Below are 20,119 nucleotides of genomic sequence, written 5' to 3'. Positions count from 1 at the left end.
ACAACAAACAGAAAGGACTTCCATCATCTTTAATACACAGGCAAAGCCTACAGAGACCACAATGTCCTATCTCAATATAACTGGGTAAGTTGCCACAGATATATGTTCATATTGGAGACAAAGAATAGCTGTGAATGTCTCTGGAGCACTGTTGGCCATGTTTATCTTGTGGGTTACACTTGGCCAACTCTGATTCAAAAATCAAAGCAGGTAAATTTTTCCCCCGCCCTAATACCAAGTAAGATTTACTGAATTGAGCCCTTACTGGCAACCCAGTGGATGTGAAAAGAGGATACTCTTTAAAAAAAACCAACAGAACAGACAAATATAGAAGACACAGCCCCCCAGTTTCCTCAGTACATTGGGGCTCACATGCTTGCAACATGAACTCCATAAAGCTGTATTTTATACAGCTGCATTTTAAAAACCGCTGAACAGGTGATACTCCTTAGCTGGCCTCCAGGATTCAGTTCAGCAGATTTGCAGTTACACAGTCGCACAGATTTCTCTTTTCCACCTGAAGAAGCAGAGTTTCTGTCTATAAGAGGGGGGAACAAGAGCAACATCAAAAAACAAGTGTCAGCACTGTAAAACTAATTAGGTCCCAAAGAAAAGTCAGTTTTACTTTTGTTCTAAGATTTGGAATTGATTGTATGAGATTAGGCTTGAGTTAAATATAAGAGTTACTGCTTACTGCTTTGCAAAATAATTTAGTTTCTGGATGATTAATTGGCATACCAACATGGCAATACTTCCCCTGACATGGAGAAATTCAGTCCAGTACACATTCATGTTTTTCACATTAGTACATTCAGTATATGTCTGGGCATTGTTATTTTTGTTTAAAGTTACTTTTCTTTCTTACAATCTTACTTTCTTTTTACAACTGCACAAACTGGAGCATAAGGTCTCAAGTTCATGAAAGCCTTAAAAAAAACACCAAAACCCTGTCAGTAATTTTACTTAAACACAGACTCAAACAAAAAATTTAAAGTATTTCAGCCTGGACTCACTGTTGAAATTTATACAAAGGAAGTAAGGCATAACTTAATCATGGAATCATAGAATATCTCAAGTTGGAAGGGACCCATAAGGATCATCAGGTCCAACTTCCTGCTCCTTGCAGCACTACTCAAAATTAAACCATATGATCAAGAGCGTTGCTCAGATGCCCCTTGAACTCTGACAGGCTTGGTGCCATGACCACTTCTCTGGGGAGCCTGTTCCAGTGACTGACCACCCTCTCAGTGAAGAAATTTACTTCTGTTTTAACTTCTGCTTCACTGTTGTTACCGTTAATACACTGTTGGAGTCTAAAATAGACAGTAGGTGCTGAGCTGGCACAGATCTGTCACAGTTCAAATGCGATGAGATTGCTGGCTTCTTTAAGGAAAGGGGTCCCAAAATGGTGGAAGCATTGGTCTCCCAGTTCAACTGGCATTCATCAGTATCAGGAAATCACTGCTGCCCACAGGGTTTTTTTTGGAGCAGCGCAGGTAGATTTAGAACTTCTCAGAGCTGGAGCTGACCAGAAAGGCCTGCACCCTCTCAGCCTACCTGTGCAAGAAGGGGCTGAGGACCAGGGAAGGGACAGAAGGGCTACATAAGGGAAATGTGGGAATCCTTCCTCTCTAGCACACACACACTTTAGTTTTTCTGGATGTTTGGAGCACATGGCTTCAGCAGATGCACTACGGAGCACAGAGCCATTTGATTGTATCTTCATCTCAGTTTGTCTATCATGAGCTGAAGCTGTATCTGAGAATCAGTCTGATCCAAGAGAGGATTTCCTCCTTGTCATGGGACACACTAGCTGCGTGAAGTCCACTCACCAAATTAATCTCCACTGGTGTAACCAGATACACAAAAAAAGGGCATTATGAAGACTCTCAGCTCTAAATGCCAGTGAAATCCATCCTTAATCTTCCCATCTTGTGATTTTTGTGTGACATGGCATTGTCATGTGATTAAATGCTGTGTTTTAAAAGCTGTGTTATCCATTGACCCACATCAGCTAAAGACACTTAGAGCAGAGCTGGGCTGAAGCTTCCTGCTTAGTACCTGTCTTCTGAGTACAGTAAAACTTATCTATTTGTCACATTTTTTTCCCCAGATAAATCACTAGACACAGCCCTGTGGTTCTATATTAAATCAGGTATCGCTTTTGATTGTTTCAGCTACTCTGCAAAACTAGAAAGATCTGATGAGACTTTGCCAATCACCTCAAAGACACTCAATCACTACCTCCTAACCATCTCCTTGACATCATTTGCAATGGCTTGAATAAGGGAGGTTGACAGTATGCCAACAGCATTGGAGCTAAGCCCCAAGGCTGCTTACCATTTCATATATCTTTAATAACATTTTCAAGCCTTTGTTGTTACTTTCATGGGCACATCTAACTTAATATGCTTTGAATATTCCAAATAACCATTGACAGTTTAGAAAAGAATAAAGAGCAAAATGAATGGCCCCAAATACAGTTTTGCTGACTGTTTGTGAGCATGATCACATAACTATTTGCACAGAGATTTGTTATTACCCCCTGGTGGGTTAAAGCACATTTTAATGAAAAACCAACCCAGAAAAAACCCCAAAACAAAACAAACACCCACACACACATTCCTCTCTGGGGGAAGGGGGAGAGGGGGGGTGGCCGAGAGAGATTAAAAAACCCAAACAGGGCACAGTCCAGATTCTGAACCTACAAAAAAGCTTGTAAGTTCAAGCTAAAAATGCAGTTCCTAAGTTCTTTGAAGTTAATATACAATGTCCACTGGTTAACTCTGAAAAATGGGTTGGAATCTTGAAAATAAGTGTCTATAGTGCAGATTTACAGTGAACTGTGTAGCCCGTGGACTGGATCTGTTTTACAGGATTTGTTTTATGGCCTTCTCCCTGCTGGCCTCTGTCTTGAGCCACTTTTAGATGCAGCAGGGAGCTGGCTGTGAACTGGCTGAATGGTTTTGATGGTAGCAGCTCCCTCCTAGCAGAACAAGAACATACTCTTTAGTTCATGATCAGAGCTGCACCTGCCACACAGTCCACTTTGGCTGAGTGGTAAATTACAGATATCCCCAGAAAAGATTGCCCAGAGTTGGTAACTGCTGTTAAAACAACTAATCCAGCCTGCAGCCTGCTCCAAGGGGCCAGCAGCAACAAAAAGGTAGAAAACTGTATGCAGGGGGACAAACAGATCTGGCACACACATAGGCAGTAGCCAGCTTCTTAGAGGTGGTCTGTGACCCTTCTCTTACTACATGAGCAAAAAGCAGCCAGCCTGTCAATCAGTAAGTGATCATCACATCAATGCAGGTTACAAACATGCCTAGTCTTGTAAAAGGAAGCAGATATAGCCTATGGCCCTCATAAAAGTGTGTGACCTATGCTAGAGTCAGTTTGCTTTGTGAGACACCATGCAGATCAACACAGGGCCGAATTAAGTGTGAAAACTCTTGAGTTATGCAATAAAACTATATGGTTCCCCCGTACAGAACTGCAGGGTGAGATTTGCAGAAGGAATTAAATGAGAATTTCCTCCCTAAGCTTCTGGGAATCCCTCCCCCTTCAACACAGTTAGGAGCTCCTTAGTCATCATCGAAAAATCATGCCTGCAAACAAAAGAGAGTTTTTCAAGGAAATTAGTGTCTCCAGTGGGAATACTAACAAAGGAAATTGCATTTTCAGGGACAGAAACATTTGCCCCACTAAGGAGCAAAACAGACTAAAATAGTCAAATGTAAAATATATATGTGGCTGAAAGCAATTGTCTTAAAACTCCTAGTTTGCATCAAATTGGGCCACAGCTGAATAATAAAACTAAGACTTGAAACACTGTTCAAAGGCAGTTCCAAGTCTTCAACTATTAAATATTTCCATGTCTTTTGAAAACGTAGGCAGAATTCCTAGCTTAATGACTGGAATAGGCCTGTCCTAGTCCAGAGGTACTAAAGGATCTCAGTGTGGATTCAATTATTTAGATTTTAAAGTGGTAAGGAAGCAACAGGGTTTTTTTGGTGAGAACGTATCATGGTGTCACATTTTCAGGCCTGCTGTCAAATCTACAACTGTGAAAGTCAGTAATAGGACATTCCTCTCAACCGAATGTTTTTTGTACTCTAATTTCCTCTCCTTGGCGGTCTTTTATTTTTTAAAAAGTATTAAAATACAGTTGCTATGTTTGGGGATTTTACTGCTACTCCTGCTTTGGATATTTGTATTTTATAAAGCTTCTGTCTTGGTCTGCAAGCTGTAGCTGTTGTAAAGGTCACTACCATAGCCAGACAACCAGAGAAGATTTTAGTAGTTGAGATATTTTCAAATCAAGATTTAGAAATCCTGGTGAAAAGTTCAAAGGTTTGTAAAAGAAGAAAAGGTGTGCTAGAACTACTTTACAGCACAATCCGAACATCTTGTTTGAGCTGTATACAGTGCTCAGCACATGTATTCATTAACGAGATTTCTTTATGAAGAAGCTCAAAATACATTGGACCTGCAATTATTGAACAGATCTTGTTTAATTGTAAATGCGCTACATACTAATGTGGTTGTGCTGGAATGTTTGTTTGGGTTTTGTAGTATGTCACAATTCAAGTCATCTTCATTCCTGCACCTGCATTTTTACCTAAACGTCATGGACCCTCCTCAGAGTTACCTCCAACCATTCTTCAAAGATGCCAGTTTGCAGGCTTTGAACTGTGAGCAACCTTGACCACAGATTAGAAAATCAAGAAAGTTTGAGTACCTTCTGTTGAAAAATCTGTGCAAGAGTGTAGATATAGCACTTCAGCTAAAGGGTACACAGGAGGTGGGGAGAAACCTACCCTCCTGAGATACCACTATCTGACAGCAGCTGGGATACAGCTAGTCACAGATTGCAGGTTGCAGCAGCAAGAGACAAATTCAACTCCCCTCACAGAAGGAAGATACCAACCTTGGCAAATTCTTCACACTGACTGCAAGCCAAACAAGTTTCATTCCCTATGCTGTTCTACTTTGTGGCATTTTTCATCATTATGAAATCAGAGCAATGTCAAAAGTATATACATGATGATGTTTCCTCCCTTAACTTCTCCCTATGGGTAAAAGCATATGCAGGGGAGTATTCTATTTTAGCAGGCTTTTTGTTTGAACTGGCTCTCTCCTTTTGGGTAATAAATATAAATGATGCTCTCACCTTACTCTCCCTAACATAAAAAAAAATAAATGTGTGTGCTCAGCATTTGGAATGAGAACAGAAACACTAATGGCTGTAACTCTGCAAGAGAAGGACAGAGGGCTGAGGACTGTTAGTTCACTCTTCCCTAAGCAGTCCTAGTGTCCCTGACACCCCAAGGCAGAATAATTCCACAGATTATTGCATAGAGAGATTAAATGTAATTAACCAGCCTCAGTTTAGAAGATAGAACAGTACAGTTCATAGTCTTATTCAAAATCCTTCCCTTTATCTACTTTTACCCACAGCATTTTCTTCCATATAAAAAAAAAAGTACTTTAATGTTTCCTTACCCGTGTGTCTAGATTATATGCTGTCTTCTTTAAATCCTGCAGAGCCCTCTGCATGAACTCAAATGCATGGCAGTCAACACAGGGACGACCTAGGAGAGCATTTAGTAGAGCATCTAGTAAAGAATCATGACTATATGGCATGAAGTATTAAGTAGAAGAAATAAACAGTGATTCTGAGTATGAGGAAGAGCTACAGGAAAGAGTCCACAGAGTACTGATGTATGTATGCTTGAACAATCCAGGTTATTGTAAATGGTCCACCATGATGGTCCACAGTCTCTCAACGACAAAAGAATTACTTGAACAAATTTGCATTAAAAATTTTCTTCCTCCTTTATTGCTGTTTCCCTCATCCTTCTCTTGTCACAGTTCATAGTGTGGAAACACTAAACCCATAACTTGAGTCCGTCCTTTTGCTCCACCAACCCTGAGCACATTTTCATCCTCATCTTCACATTTTTCAGAAATTACCTCTGAAACCATGAACCTGTTCCTTGGAAAATCTTGTCTTCTAATCTCACAAACTTGAACTTAAATAGAAACCTAATGGAATAAAATTGACTGCAATATCACAAAGACAGATCACAGTCTCTAACTTTAAATATGATACAGCTTTGTCCAAAGCTAGTAAAGCAAGGAGCAGATAAACACAGTGCCCCGTCATTAGTGGGCATTGCTGATAAGCAGAACTGCTGCATTATGGACTAAATGCAGTGTTTGAGATAGTATTCTGGTATCTAGATATCCAGACTGAAGGTCACAAGGTTTGCTTTGCCTTGATTCTCATGTAACACAAAGCTGTGCCCTAACAGATAGCAGTACTGAGACAGAACAAATATAGACATGATGAAATGTCTTCGAATCATCAGGTTCTACATCTGCTCTTATTTGCCTCTCAGTGACTGTGCCTCTCTGACAACTTCATAGGAAATACTGCACAAGTGAAGAAATTCTGAGCACAGGTTTAGTTTGCTCTTTGAGGTCTGGTAGGGAAGAAAGGATGAAACCTAGAGTGATGTTGGAAAATCCTGCAGTGTCTGTCAGCCTGTTTTGCAGACACTTGATATTTGACTGATTACTACATGCCTCTGATAAACCGGAATATGAGCTTCCAGCTCATGATCTGTGTGGTAACCAGCAGACAGGAGTTCTGCCTGCTGGAGAAAAGGAGTCTGCCAAATTCTTTAACTGACTAAGAAAAAAAAGAAAAAAAGATCAAAAATAAACACTGAGCAGTATTAAAGACCTCCCTTCTTACTGTTGTACCACCACCCAACCTTAGTGTTCTTATATTTGCACCAGACAAAAGGAGAGGACAGCATTTTCCACATAAACAACTTGATACAAGGAGCTGTCATTATGACATAAAATAAACTCAACACTGATCAGTAAAGGAGAATTAGGTGGTTGAAGGCTGCAAGACTAGGTATTGACAAAGTGTGCTTTCTTGGCATCTTCACTGAGAATTTTTTTAATAAGCGTATTATCATACTATGTTTTTTAATAAAAAACAACAGTAGACATTACCAAGAATGAAAGATGTAATGAACAGTCAATGTCAGTTGAAAAAAGCAGGTCACAATAATGTCTCTGAAAAGCAAACAGTAATTCCTGACATAGAAAGGGTTAACACAATGAAAGGGCTGTACCAAAGAAAAGTTGCAGAACCATGGCAGATTTCAGGAGAAGCAAGACAGCAACAGGCAGGAGACATGGGTAAGAGAGTGGAGAGCCTTGGATGCAGGAGAAAAACAGCACTGGTATGCTATCAGGTTGTGGGTTTAAAACAACATGAGCAAGACACATCCAATATCATTTGAATTATTTGGACAAGCTTCAGTGACATGAAGTCCTGCAACATTAAATCTACAGTACAAGCTGTATGAGAGGACTTTAGGGTGGTACATACTTTCAGCTGGTATGGCTGTTCCCGCTTCTTGATCAGATCTAACAGGCTCCGTGAGCAGCAGTGCAACCACAAAAACTAAAGGAACTGTAAGGACTGCTCTTCTCAGAAGGCACGGTGCCAGCATCTTGGAAGAGGTGCTTCTCTATTTATCAAGAGACATAAATAAGTTTGTGAGGAACATTACAGGTACAAGGGTTTTGTTACAAAGAACTTAATGTTCCTGATGGCTAAAACATTGGCAGCCTTCCTTTGAAAGAAAAAAAGTGTTGGAAGGTCTAGACCATGGACACAAGTATTCTATACTTTTCCAGTGGTGCACATAAAACCCAGCTGAGAGAGAATGTCCGTAGACATGAAGGAGAAGATCAGAAGTCTCTAGGCAGTTTTTGGTTTCATTTGCAAGCCAGGATGCTAGCAACTTTACCTGCTCTATGACTCCAATCTTTTGTCTAACTACACAGTCCCAGACTAGCACATGAATCTGGACAGCTGGTTCACTGTCAGACCTTGAGATCAAAACTTTAGAGATTACAGAAGTGGCTAAAATAGACCTGAACCTGGAAATGAGTTTTTTTACCCTCTGGCTTGCACCATCTTTTCACAAACATCATAACTAAAGGTAACCATTATATAACTAAAGGTAACCACAGATCATAAAAACTTACTCCTTTATGGAAGTAGCTGAAGGAAAAGATTTTTATAAAACCTCCACAAATTCATAGGCAAAACTTCTAATGGTAAATGCATCAGAACTCTTTGCCCTTTTGTTTCCCCTCCTGATCTGGGCTTCAGACCTTTATTTGCAGCCATCCATTTGTTCCTGAACATTGCAGCCAGGCCACACCATGCCCTGAACATGCACGTTGTACAGATTGGTCCAGCAACAACTCCCCTTCACACAGAGGGAGAATTGTTTTGTAAGTACACAGGTTTCAAATTAAGTATTTTCCTGATCCAACAGGCAAACTGTTCAGGACAAGAGGGAACACATGAAACTTGGACTGGGTCAAGCTGCAACTGTCTATCAGAGACTGCAGTCCAAGCCTCGAGGATCCCGGCAAACTGCTAGGGTGGTTCTTAGCTCAGCTTAGTTTACCTTCCATTCCTGTACATTCAAATGGAAGAAAGAATCAAATAAGGTTAAGCTGTAGCAACACAATAAAATCCACATGAAAAATGTCTTTAGTTAAACCTGGGAAAGCAGGACAACATTCTGTCTCTTCCTGATTTTTAAGTCAGTGCATACTAAGCAAAAGATGTTGCATAAGAACTCAAATCTGTATATACTGAATGCAAAAGTACAGCACTCCTGAAAACAGCTTGTATTTCACATTTGGAAGGGCAATAGAGGGAAGCAGGAACAGAAAGGTTTTTCCCCATCTTATCACAAACACAGAACAGAACAAGCTTGCTCTTCAATATATGCAATCCACTGTTTCAGACACAACTAATCAGATGCTGCAAATTCTGCACGAACACTTGCAGCACGTGCAAACCAGCCATTCATCCAGGAAAGAAGGAGCATTATACACATTCCCCTCCTGTGCACCTCATCCTAAACATAAGAGTAAGGAATGGTTCAGAAGCAAGAGACACACACATACATCTATACTCACAGATATATTTGAGACCAGATACACACAAAAAAATATCTGGTAATGTAATTCCTATAACCTCAGAACTGGATTTTCTATCCTTCCCACTATTTAGAAGTGATCTGATGTGATCCTTTTTCTTACTTGAACAGTCCTTGAAATAAAGGGATTAAAATCGTAACAAGCGGGTTGGATTTTCTGTTTTAATTAACGGTGATCTGCAGTTAAAACAAGTATAGCCAAAGACACCAGGTTTTGCAACAGGATACAGCAGAGTATCTCTGAATAACAGTAAATCAGGGCAATACCAGCCTCCTTTGAAAGTACCTAACACAGACGCCTCCCAATCAGTAGAAGCAGAGGCTATTCTCACAGGTGACTATGTGTGCCTCAATGGTTCAACAAAACAAAGCAGATCAGCTGTTAAACTTTTTCAGGCTACCTTACACATCACCCACCCCAGCACCCGCTCAGCTTCATATGTGAGCCCCCTACAAAACAATCTCTCCCTGAGTACAGCAATCACCTTAGATCACATCTAACTGCTGCCTCTTAGTTATTCCGTGGGAATTTGCTATCTGTGAGAAATAATCATGACAGGCTTCAAGGGTGGTCTCTCTCTGCAGTGCAACTGGGAATGAAGACAGATCTGTGCATGGACTTCTGTGAATGAGAAGTCACCCCCTCTAACAAAGGAAAAAAATATCAGTACCTGATCTCTCTCTTGTCTCTGTGATGGTCTCTTTGAAATGGCCGCTGCAAACTGCTAACAGAACAAGTGCAGCATTTCTGAGCATGTGCACTGTCTCTTTTTAACCTTCTCTGAAAGAGGTTATTACTATGGGGAGATTTCTGCCATGGCAACAATGCAGAGCACTGCAGCACACAGCACAGATTTAAAGAGGAACAGACTGTGTCTCCCAGGACTTGGGAAGGATGTTTCTGCTTTGACATGCAAGTTCCAGCAGCGACTTAACTGCTCCAGGTAAGGTTTTTAAAGCCGGGTCATTTGATTCATCCTCTGAAGCCCACTGAATGTTTTTCTCAAAGTCTGCTTAGCTGGATGTGGTGCCTGATTCAAATTGCTTCCCTAGAGCCTGAAAATAACAATGACAAATGACACCTGCTTTATGGGCAACTAGGAAAAACCATGGGATCACACTCAGGAACTGCAGGACGTGTCACAGGTGAGACTTGGGTGAAAGCCAGGAGTTGTTCAGTCCATAGTTTGCCATTTGAATGGTTTTGAGTTACAGGGATCATAACCACTCATGCCTGCTTTCCTGGGTGTTTCTGCGATCCCAGTCCCAGAGCTGCCAGAATGGCTGCAGGAGTCCAAACTCTGGGTAAACTTCACCTCCCTTTTCCAGCCTGCACCTCTGTTCCCCTTCCAATGCTCCACGAGCTGTACTCCAGAACAACTCTGACAGCACTTGTGCTGAATGCAATACAAGAACGGAGTGCAGATGATAAAACACTTCTTTCAAAGCAAAGCTAAATTCAGGGGTCGCATCACCCCCTAAAACACATTTCCCATCACAAATTAGACACCAGCAGTTCTTGTTCCAGAGAGAATGAGCACAGCTAAGAGCAGGCACAGCACTGAGAAGCATGCACAGACCTTCAAAGGGACCGTGCTCTGTGTTTGCTTTAGCCGGTTCAATAGGGACTCAGTCTTAAATGCTTTTATGGTGAAAGGTGGGGGCACTCAGTGTCCACAAAGGTCAGGCACACAACCTTTATTGTTTTCATGAGCAGAAACTCCTTCTCAGAATTATGACTACATTGCTGGTTAACATTTTTCTTTTCAACATGCTCTATAAACTTTCTATCCTGTACAGCCCTAGGGGAATGGTTTGCTCCCATTAATTCAACTTTTTAAGTAAGATGTTAAAATTTCACGTGCTGCTGTATGAAGTTACAGCATCCATAAGCAGAGTCAAGTGGGGATTAACTATAGTACTGTCATCCCTACACATCCAAAAACAGAGAGAAGGGGAAAATAATTTTTATAAGCTGTTCTTCTGGGCAAACAAGATTTACCATTGTTCTTGCAGAGATAACCATACAGGATTTGGTCTGATTAAGTATCTGCCTATACACAAATTACAAACACAGAACTTTATTCTCACACCTTGGCCTCTCTTCTTGAGAAATAACATAGATACTAATTCACTCACACACACACACATCGTCCCACCCACCACCACCACCTTTTCTTAACCTGTGCTCCTGATCATTCCCAGTAAATTTTACCCTGTTCTCCCAAATCCTGTCTTTTCTTTATCACAACAGTAACACCAAGCAAGCAAACCTTGGAAGCCTGAGTGTTATCACTGATACATTCTTCTAGACCCATGCAATGGACTTCTGACTCCCATTAAATAAATTTTTTAAAATCTGTTTCTGCCATTCTCAGCTGCCAAATTCCTTGCTCTAAGCATATCATACCAGCTACTGTGATGTCCCTTCTTTAGGCTTGTCCTAAATCTGCTTGTCCTGCAACAAACGACTTGCTTTTTAGCATTTTAACCACATGTCTTCTTTAGGCACTTCTCCCCACTCTGTACTGTGCTAAGCACCGTCTTTCCTTTTCACTGAAGCTAATATTTTGTCATCTGGAAAATATCAGTTCACCAAGAAGATCTTCTACAGAGGACGCAGAAACCCCATTTTAGGATATTTTCACTTGAAAATGTTTTGAAAAAAATTATTTTGACACTTTTCAAACTGACAATTTCTGGCTTTTTGCTTCAAAAATTATTTCCTTTTTAAACTAAGCTTAACACAGTAAAAATACATTTCATGCTCAGTTCATGAAATTGCAGAGTGTGAGCAGCTCTTATGTTAAGGGTATTGGGGAACCTTCCCATGAGAACATTACAACACCAACAATATCCGTATTTCCTTCATGCACAAAGCATGGGTGGTACAGATACTAGCCCAATGACACCCTGAAACTGGAAGTACAGACCAGAACTGGGACTACATAGCACCTAGCACCTGCACAACAGCCCTCAGTGGTGATTTCACTGGTGTGCCCAAAGATGCAGTGGTGGTCATGTGGCACCTCTGGCTGAGCATGAAAAGGGACATTTGGGTGAAAGCTGGAATTCCCTGACTCCCCTGTTGCCCTGAGGGACCATTCATGAGGTAAGCAGAATTCATAGTCTCTTTATAATGAAGTTGAACACAGTGGGTTTTTTTCCATATCCCCACCAGCTAAAAAGCATCAAAGCACAGTTTCTAAGATTTCAATTTTTCATCTTGATAGCACATGTTTTTATACTGTAATATTTCTGTGGGATTGGGAGAAAAACTCAGGCCTTCACCTTTAAATCTTTTCACTGCTTGGTCTCTCCTTGGCCCTTAAATCTAGTACTCTGTCATAGCAGCAAACTTTCTTCCCTCACTAAAGGTAACAGATTCTGTCACTTCTCCTGCAGACACTTTTATTCTTTCTCAGAGTCTGCCCTCTAAATTACGGTAAAACTCCCCCCACAAGGTAGCATCTTGTCTTCCATCAAATCCTCTTTTAAGCTTTACCTCTGCTGCAAATCCTACAAAGCGATGCTGCCTGGCAGAGCCTAGGGAGGAAGCTGGCTGTGACTGCTGATGGTATGCAAATGTGCTCGTTATACCAATATCTTGCTGCTTCACACCTCTGGCTGAGTCCCTCTCTTGTCATCCCACCATAATACTGGGGCTGCGATAGCTCGAGGGCAGGGACTGTGTTTGCACTTGTTGGCACAGCACCACAAGGCTGGAGTGTTGATTGAGGCCTTCAGGCAGATGTGATGAATAATAATATCAAACCACCTAAAGCTGATCTCATTGCCCCACACTCTGATATATGAGCTATTCATAAAGCGAGACTCTTATTCTTTTCCTTCCAATTTAAAGCTCTTGGGAAGTGTCAGAGTGACCAGATTAAGAAATTAAGCCGTCCTTTTTTCCCCAAAAAGGTCTCACATATCTTGGTAGCAGCAAATAATTGCAATTGTTCCTCCTTTCATTTTCCCTACCAGTAATTTTAGGAATAATTTCCTTTTCAGTAACTCCAACTCCTGCAGTCCCTATCTGTCTAAGTATAGCTCATCTGAAATCATTCTAGACCCCAAAAGTCTTGAGTTTCAGTGCAACACTAAGGCTTGGCTCAAGTCCAAGTCTGACTTTTCCACACAGCTCTTAGGGAGACTTGCATTGTCAGAATGACTTACTGCTCTTTGGATGAGATGTTAAACTGAGGTCAATTCTTTCAGCATCTCTCTGGAAGTTGAGAAGCATTTAAAAATCTCATGACAATATTCAGGAAGGGTTAGCATTAGCTGAGCTATCCTTGGCTTGCACTGTCCCTCCTGCACACATACCTTTTGCGAAATAAGCTGCATTCCAAGCTGTGTTTGAGCTATTTCTAGGTACATAATAGTTTCAACTTTAACTAGTTTGCTAGGTCCACAGGGATGTTTTGAGTACTTTGCAGCAACTACACAATACGCACATGTAAGAATGGGCTTTGAACTGGAGGGGGACCAACTGCTTTCTTTCCAAGCTCCCCATTCCAGAACCAGACTTCAGAGTCCAGGGGCCTCTTCTAACATGGGCAGCCTAGAAAGGTAAAGAAGAGATCTCTCAGCTGAGGAGCAGTGCACCATTAGCCATTTTCCTTGCAAAGGTTGCCTTGAAAAATAGCAACTGAGGAAGCTAAAGGAAATGAGATTGCTAACATTGGAAGGTTATCAAGGACCGGTTTTCCCCAAAAAGATGTTGATTATCTAAAGTCTGCACAAGGACTCTCAAACTTCAGAATCCAGAAGACTCGCAGTCAGGGGGCTCCAAATCCATTCCCTGCTCTAGGAATCAAGTCCTCTGCAGCTAGGACACCGATCCAGGATAACTTTTATGACACCAATACTTGGATCTCATTGATAATAATTCTGACATTAAGATCTCTGTGATTTAATGGCCTAAGGATGATGTATCTTCATACATTTATGTTTGAAAACATCATCTTTAACCCAAGTTCATGTTTACAAGATATGTACAAGCTGACAGATGCAGCTTCTCCTTTTTACAATTTTTTTCCTTTCTACAATTGCTGTGCTACAAATTGCAAGCTGGTTAGTGCAGCACTATCTTGATGTTGCACTAACTGTGATTGCACAGTTTCCAGCTAAGAGCTTACTCATGTCTGCCTTCAAAATGTCTTGTGAATTAATTCCTTATTTGTGATCCAGGGATGTTTTTTAGACAGAGTCCAGTGATAAATAAGGAATTAATATTCCTTAAGTATCATTATAGTGGTCATGATCTTGGCTGAGATACTGGAAAATAGACCTGAACCACCATGGCTAGTTACAGTGTAAGTGACTGAGTCAAAAATCAGTGATCAGAGCTGGGACACACTCCCACCCCCAGGCAGTCTAGAACTTGATCTAGGCAGGGATCAAATTCTAACACACAATAATTAACAGATTTCACTCCCTGGGTCCTCAGGCTCACCTGGCTATCATTCTAGAAGAAAGGCACAGTGACCACCAGAGCAGAATGGGTTATTTGTTCTCTGGAGAGCTTTTTCTAACTGGTGGCAAAAAAAAGTGTATGTCTACAACACTCAAACAGAGTAGGTTCTTCTGAAAGAAAAAATATGAAGAATTCTTAGCCTTATTTACTGAGTTACAGTTAGTAGTAGCAATTACTGCCAACCTGTGTTTGCACCCCCAATGATGTCCATATGCACTGCAGGGCACATCCCACACTGGAGGTGACTGCCTTCCTATGCTTCACATCCAGTCCCAGTTTCTAAGCAATGCATTCTTTGATTTCTGGCATCTTGGGAAATATCTTTGTTTTCTTTCGCAGTCATCCACTTGGTTGTGTTATTGGCTTTCACTGCACACTGTTGTAAATCACATGACTTTTATGCAGAAAGACAGCATCTAGGGTCTAGCTAGCACAAGATCCCCATCCAGGTTTAGGCAGACAAATGCATGGCAACGCTGCTTCAAGACTGTTCATTCACTGTTCATTTCCAGCACTTGTTGGAATATGTGAGGCAGATAAATATCTCATGCCTCAGCAATATCAGAATCATGAATCACAATGGTAGTTCTGCAGCTCTGAGACAGAAGGGCAGAGATTCATCTATAACTCATTTACCAATATGAGAATGAGATAATGATAAATTTAATATTGGCAAATAGATTGAAGGGCATGTGGGGAGCAGCCCCACATACAGGTCGAATTGAAGGGAGATTTGCGGAGAAAAGAGCAAGCATGGTCATGCAGGATGCCGACAAAAGTGGGAAGATTAAGTTAACAGCAAAAGTGGTATGAGATAAGAAAGTAAGTTGGGTAGGGAGAAAAAAAGAAGGGCTAGTTTAGCTGGAAAAGTGGAGGAAAGATCCATTTTCTTAAACCTTTCAAGTCCTCAGACAAGGTTGGTGTAATTGTGATGCACAAGAATGCTTTATATTTGGAGATGAACAACAAATAATTTTTTTCTAGACCCTCTCAAAAATGTCAATAATGATATATAGCACTCTGAGGAAGAAACAGATATCCTGACTTTGAAGGTCTAAAACTGATGCATGAACTGTAGGAAGAGTATAAGGACACTGCCCAATTGCGTAGGGATGGGGTCAGGGAAGCCAAGGCGCAATGGAAGCTGAACTTGGCAAGGGATGCAAAGAAAAATAAGAAGGGCTTCTACAGGTATGTCAGCCAGAAAATGAAGGTCAAAGAAAGTGTATACCCCCTGATGAGCAAGGCTGGCAAACTGGTATTAATGGATGAGAAGGCTCGTTAACAACTTTTTTGCCTCAGTCTTCACTGGCAATCTCTCTTCCCATACCTCTCAAGTGGATGGACTACAAGACAGGGACTGGGGAGCAAAGTCCCTCCCACAGTAAGAGAAGATCTGATTCATGACCACTTGAGGAACCTGAACATAAATAATTCTGTGGGACCTGATGAGACGCATCCCAGGGTCCTGAGGGAACTGGCTGATGTAGTTGCCAAGCCACTCTCCATGATATTTGAAAGTCATGGCAGTCAGGTGAAGTCCCTGGTGACTGGAAAAATGGAAACATTGCACCCATTTTTACAAAGGATAGAAAGGAGGGCCCTGGCAACTACAGACCTGTGAGACTCACCTCTGTGTCTAGGAAGATCATGGAACAGATCCTCCTAGAAGATATGCTAAGGCACAAGGAGAGCTGGGAGGTGATTTGAGACAGCCAGCATGGCTTCACCAAGGGAATTCCTGCTTGACCAACCTAGTGGCCTTCTATAATGGAGTGACTACATCAATGGACAAGAGAAGAGCTATAGATACTGCCTATCTGGACTTCCACAAGGCCTTTGACATAGTCATCCACAACATCCTTCTCTCTAAACTGAAGATATGGACTTGACAGGTGGACTGTTCGGTGGATGAGGAATTGGTTGGATGGTCATAGCCAGAGGGTAATGGTCAATGGCTCAATGTTCAGATGGAGATCAGTGACGAGTCGTGTCCCTCAGGGCTCTGTATTAGGACCAGTACTGTTTAATATCTTCATTGATGACATAGAAGGATTGAGTGCACCCTCAGCAAGTTTGCAGATGACACCAAGCTGAGTGGTGCAGTTGACATGCCTGACAGATATGATGTCATCCAGAGGGGCCTGGACAAGCTCAAGAAGTGGGCACATGTGAACCTCATGGGGTTGAACAGGCCAAGTGCAAGGTCCTGCACCTGGGCTGGGGCAGCAGCTGGTATCAATACAGGCTGGGGGATGAAGGGTTTGAGAGCAGCCCTGCTGAGAAGGACTTGGTGACACCGGTGGATGACAAGCTGGACATGAGCTGGCAATGTGTGCTCCCAGCTCAGAAAGCCAACCTTATCTCGGGCTGGATCAAAAGGAGCATGGCCAGCAGGTCAAGGGAGGTGATTCTGCCCCTTTGCTCTGGTGAGACCCCACCAGGAGTGCTGCATCCAGTTCTGGAGCCCTCAGCACAGGAAAGACATGGACCTGTTGGAACAAGTCAAGAGGAGGGCCACAAATCAGAGGGGTGGACCACCTCTCCTACAAAGACAGGCTGAGAGAGTTGGGATTGTTCATCTCAGAGAAGATAAGGCTCCAAGGAGATGTTATAGCTGCCTTCTAGTACCTAAAGGGGGCTTATAAGAAAGATGGGGAAACTTTTTAGTGGGGCCTGTTGTGATAGGACAAGGGGTAATGGTTTTAATCTAAAAGAAGGTAGATTTAGACTAGATACAAGGAAGAAATGTTTTATGATTAGGGTGCTGAAACAGTGGAACAGGTTGCCCAGAGAGGTGGTACATGTTCCATCCCTGGAAATAGTCAGTCAGGTTGGACAGGGTTCTGATCATCCTGATCTAGTTGAAGATGTCCCTGCTCATTGCAGGGGGGTTGACTAGGTGACTTTTAATGGTCCCTTCCAACCCAAACTATTCTACGGTTCTATGAACTATAAAGTGTTGCTCAAGGGATGTAGACACATCGTAAGGAATGGGATGCCATTATGCAACTTTGTTGTACGGGGTACTCTCTAGACATGTTCCATTACCATGACTTCTGTGGATTATTGTTTTAAGAAGTTTAAAGCTCAGCAAATCAAGAAAAACAAGAGTTTCACTCTTATGCTGGAACCTAGAACTGTCAGGAAGCTGTAAGCATGTCTGTCTGATAGGTGAATCTGCCTGCCAAAACAGCTGAACACTTTTTCCAAAACTCAGCAATGCTTGAGTGGGAGTTGGACAGGTGCTTATACAATTTTAATCGCTTCAAACAGTGCTTATGTTTAAAAGCATGAGCAGGTTATTTACAGTGCAGCCAAATTTTCAAGGTGAGGAGAAAGAGAAGTCACAGAAGATATTTTACTAAGTGCTTAGAGATGTGCACAAGACAGTATGGCAGCCAAGAGAAAAAGGAAAGAGGTGTCTGTCAACTAAGCTCTTCCCTTTCTGACTTTGCCTCTGCTCCTTTCATATACTCCTCTTGTCTCTTATGCAACTTCTGTTGTAATAATTAATTTACTCTGTCTCTGTCTCTAAGTTCTTTGTCTCCCATTTGACATCCTTTGCTCTTCCAGGCCCTGATATTCTCCTGCAATCCAATGCTCAGCTGCAGCACGTGAACACTGACCTATGGTTTGGGCCCTCAGCTGAGCGCAGTCTAACAACACTCCAAAGAAAGTTATTTGTGCACTTCTCCACCACCTTATCCCTCTGCCAAAATGCTACTGTTCTCTAGAAAGATGGGTGAAGCAAACACATTGGCTTCTTATCCCCTTGTAGTTGACAGTCTGGCATGCTATGCCAAAACGGATCATTAAGTGCTTTGTAAAGGACAACGTGGAGTGTCACTGATTGACTACATGCTTATCTCATCTGCCAGAATTAGCATCAGCTCAGCTGGCTTTCTGCTCCTAACACAGCTAGCTCCAAGCAGTGCAGACTGTAAACAAATACAGTATAGATGAATGTAAAAGAAAGAGACATTCCTGTTTTTAAAAGTCATGTAACCACCCCAAGAACTTCAAACATGCATGGAAGTCTCTCAAAACACTGTGGAGATAGTAGCATAGGTTCCCTGAGATCAGTCAATAAATTGATATGATGGATACTGGGACTGTGCTGAATCAGTGCATATCGGCTATTTGGGGATAGTAAGACACGTGTCCTCTTTTTAAAAAAGGAATGTTATAGGCAGGGGAGGGCTGGGAGAAAAATCTGCCCAATCCATCTCCCCAAAAATAAGAGCTGGCTCCAAGTCACACCCTCAGCCATTAGCAAGAGGCCATAGGAGTGCTGAAAAGGTTCTCACTAGATGTTCTCCACCAATTCCACACTGAGGCCCATCTTACCTTTTCTAGGACTTCCTACTTATTTTTAGGGATATGGGAAAGACAAGGCAGTAACCACCTGGTTATTCCTCTCCATTGCTTCTGGATGAGGATTCCTCAACAGGGAGGACTGCCTTGTCCCCAGGAATGGGGTTAGCCCACAGTACCATCCTGCATTATTTTAAGTACTGTATTTGAATCTGTGATAATGCACAAACTACTTCTCATCTCCACATCTCAAAAAAGGAAAGAAAAGAACAAGGCAGAGCCCTCAGTTGCATAAATACTTTTCTCTTGCCAAGGAATCTTCTCTAGGCAAGCATCCTGCATTTTTATCCCAGAGAACAGCATCCTCTCCTCAGAAAGCAGGTATCTTTAACTTACTTTGCCACTACAGTCTGGACATTGCATCAGAAAGGAAAAGAGATTATGTGAGGCTTAAAAGATCCAATTTTTCAAAGCATAAATTCCGGTGATGTCTATGCTAATGGTGTATTTGTGATATGCTAATTTTGCTCATGAGCAGCCATCTCTCAAGAGTATCTAATCTAATATGACCCTGAATCACTACGGGGCAATGGGTTCACATCTAGGGCATGTGGTTGTCATATGGGGAGATTTTTTAATAAGCAATTTGAAAGAAATATTTTCAAGATTTACAAAAATATATATTCTAGTGCATTTATGTCAACTTTACAATATAGTTGAGGCAAAGACAGGTTTTCAAGTAACATTAGTTGAAGTCTCCTTTTGACAAAGAAATAGGAGGGCTCTCTACAGTGTTTGAAAAAGCATACACTATACATGGCAGATAAATGTGCCTACAGTATATTAAAGCTGAGTTACAGCTTTTATCATGATATTCACTTAACCTCTCCAACTGCTATTTTTTTCATACACTGTCCCACAAGAGAAGTTAATTTAGGGAAAGCACTTTAAACAGAATTGATACACTAGTGTGAGAACAAAACAAGCCTACCATTCCTCACTTGTTCCAGTAGGTTTTTTGAGCCTGAAACACTCTCACTTGGCTCAGCTGGTTTTGTATTTAAACTTGAGGTTTTGAGTCAAAAACAAAAAACATCTGTTCAGCAATTTTAAAGCTAGAAGTATTTAACATTTTTCCCTTGATGTGTAAAATTTGATTCACTGCCCTGTTGTATTGATGTTACTGGAGAGGCTTTACACATGATTTAGAAGAGAGATCAGCATTGCAGGACACCCAAGATGGCAAGTGGGCAGACAGCATGCTGTT

At 41.6% G+C, this 20,119-nt stretch overlaps 1 protein-coding gene and 1 long non-coding RNA gene across 3 annotated transcripts; one reads left to right on the top strand and one right to left on the bottom strand.

Moving 5' to 3' along the window:
• Positions 1-14: 14 nt before the first annotated feature.
• LOC121087374 (neuropeptide-like protein C4orf48 homolog) lies at positions 15-13,366 on the bottom strand. 2 transcript variants are annotated; one of them, XM_040592326.1, is made up of 4 exons: positions 13,233-13,366; positions 7,418-7,559; positions 5,509-5,597; positions 15-538 (listed from the first exon to the last, which is right to left on the bottom strand). In XM_040592326.1, the coding sequence occupies exons 2-4, from the start codon at positions 7,539-7,541 to the stop codon at positions 467-469; spliced, it is 285 nt and encodes a 94-aa protein (XP_040448260.1). In that variant the 5' UTR covers positions 7,542-7,559; positions 13,233-13,366; the 3' UTR covers positions 15-466. The 2 variants fall into 2 exon arrangements, with proteins under 2 accessions (XP_040448260.1, XP_040448250.1); XM_040592316.1 differs by lacking the exon at positions 13,233-13,366 and adding an exon at positions 9,725-9,839.
• On the top strand, positions 3,826-18,497 carry LOC121087390. The gene is made up of 3 exons (XR_005827591.1): positions 3,826-3,836; positions 13,325-13,329; positions 17,365-18,497. It is a non-coding gene; the product is annotated as an uncharacterized LOC121087390 (long non-coding RNA).
• The last annotated feature ends 1,622 nt before the right edge of the window (positions 18,498-20,119 follow it).

Source organism: Falco naumanni, chromosome 1, assembly GCF_017639655.2.
Source record: "Falco naumanni isolate bFalNau1 chromosome 1, bFalNau1.pat, whole genome shotgun sequence".
Classification (NCBI taxonomy): domain Eukaryota; kingdom Metazoa; phylum Chordata; class Aves; order Falconiformes; family Falconidae; genus Falco; species Falco naumanni.
Note: the sequence above shows the minus strand (reverse complement) of the source record. Positions and strands in the feature narration are given on the sequence as shown.

Excerpts from the sequence above, each read along its gene's own strand:
- LOC121087374 (XM_040592326.1), bottom strand. The coding sequence starts at position 7,541 with ATGCTGGCACCGTGCCTTCTGAGAAGAGCAGTCCTTACAGTTCCTTTA. Across the intron at positions 5,598-7,417 it reads AACAGCCATACCAGCTGAAA|GTCGTCCCTGTGTTGACTGC; the intron begins GTATGTACCACC and ends ATGCTCTCCTAG. Across the intron at positions 539-5,508 it reads CATATAATCTAGACACACGG|ACAGAAACTCTGCTTCTTCA; the intron begins GTAAGGAAACAT and ends CCCCTCTTATAG.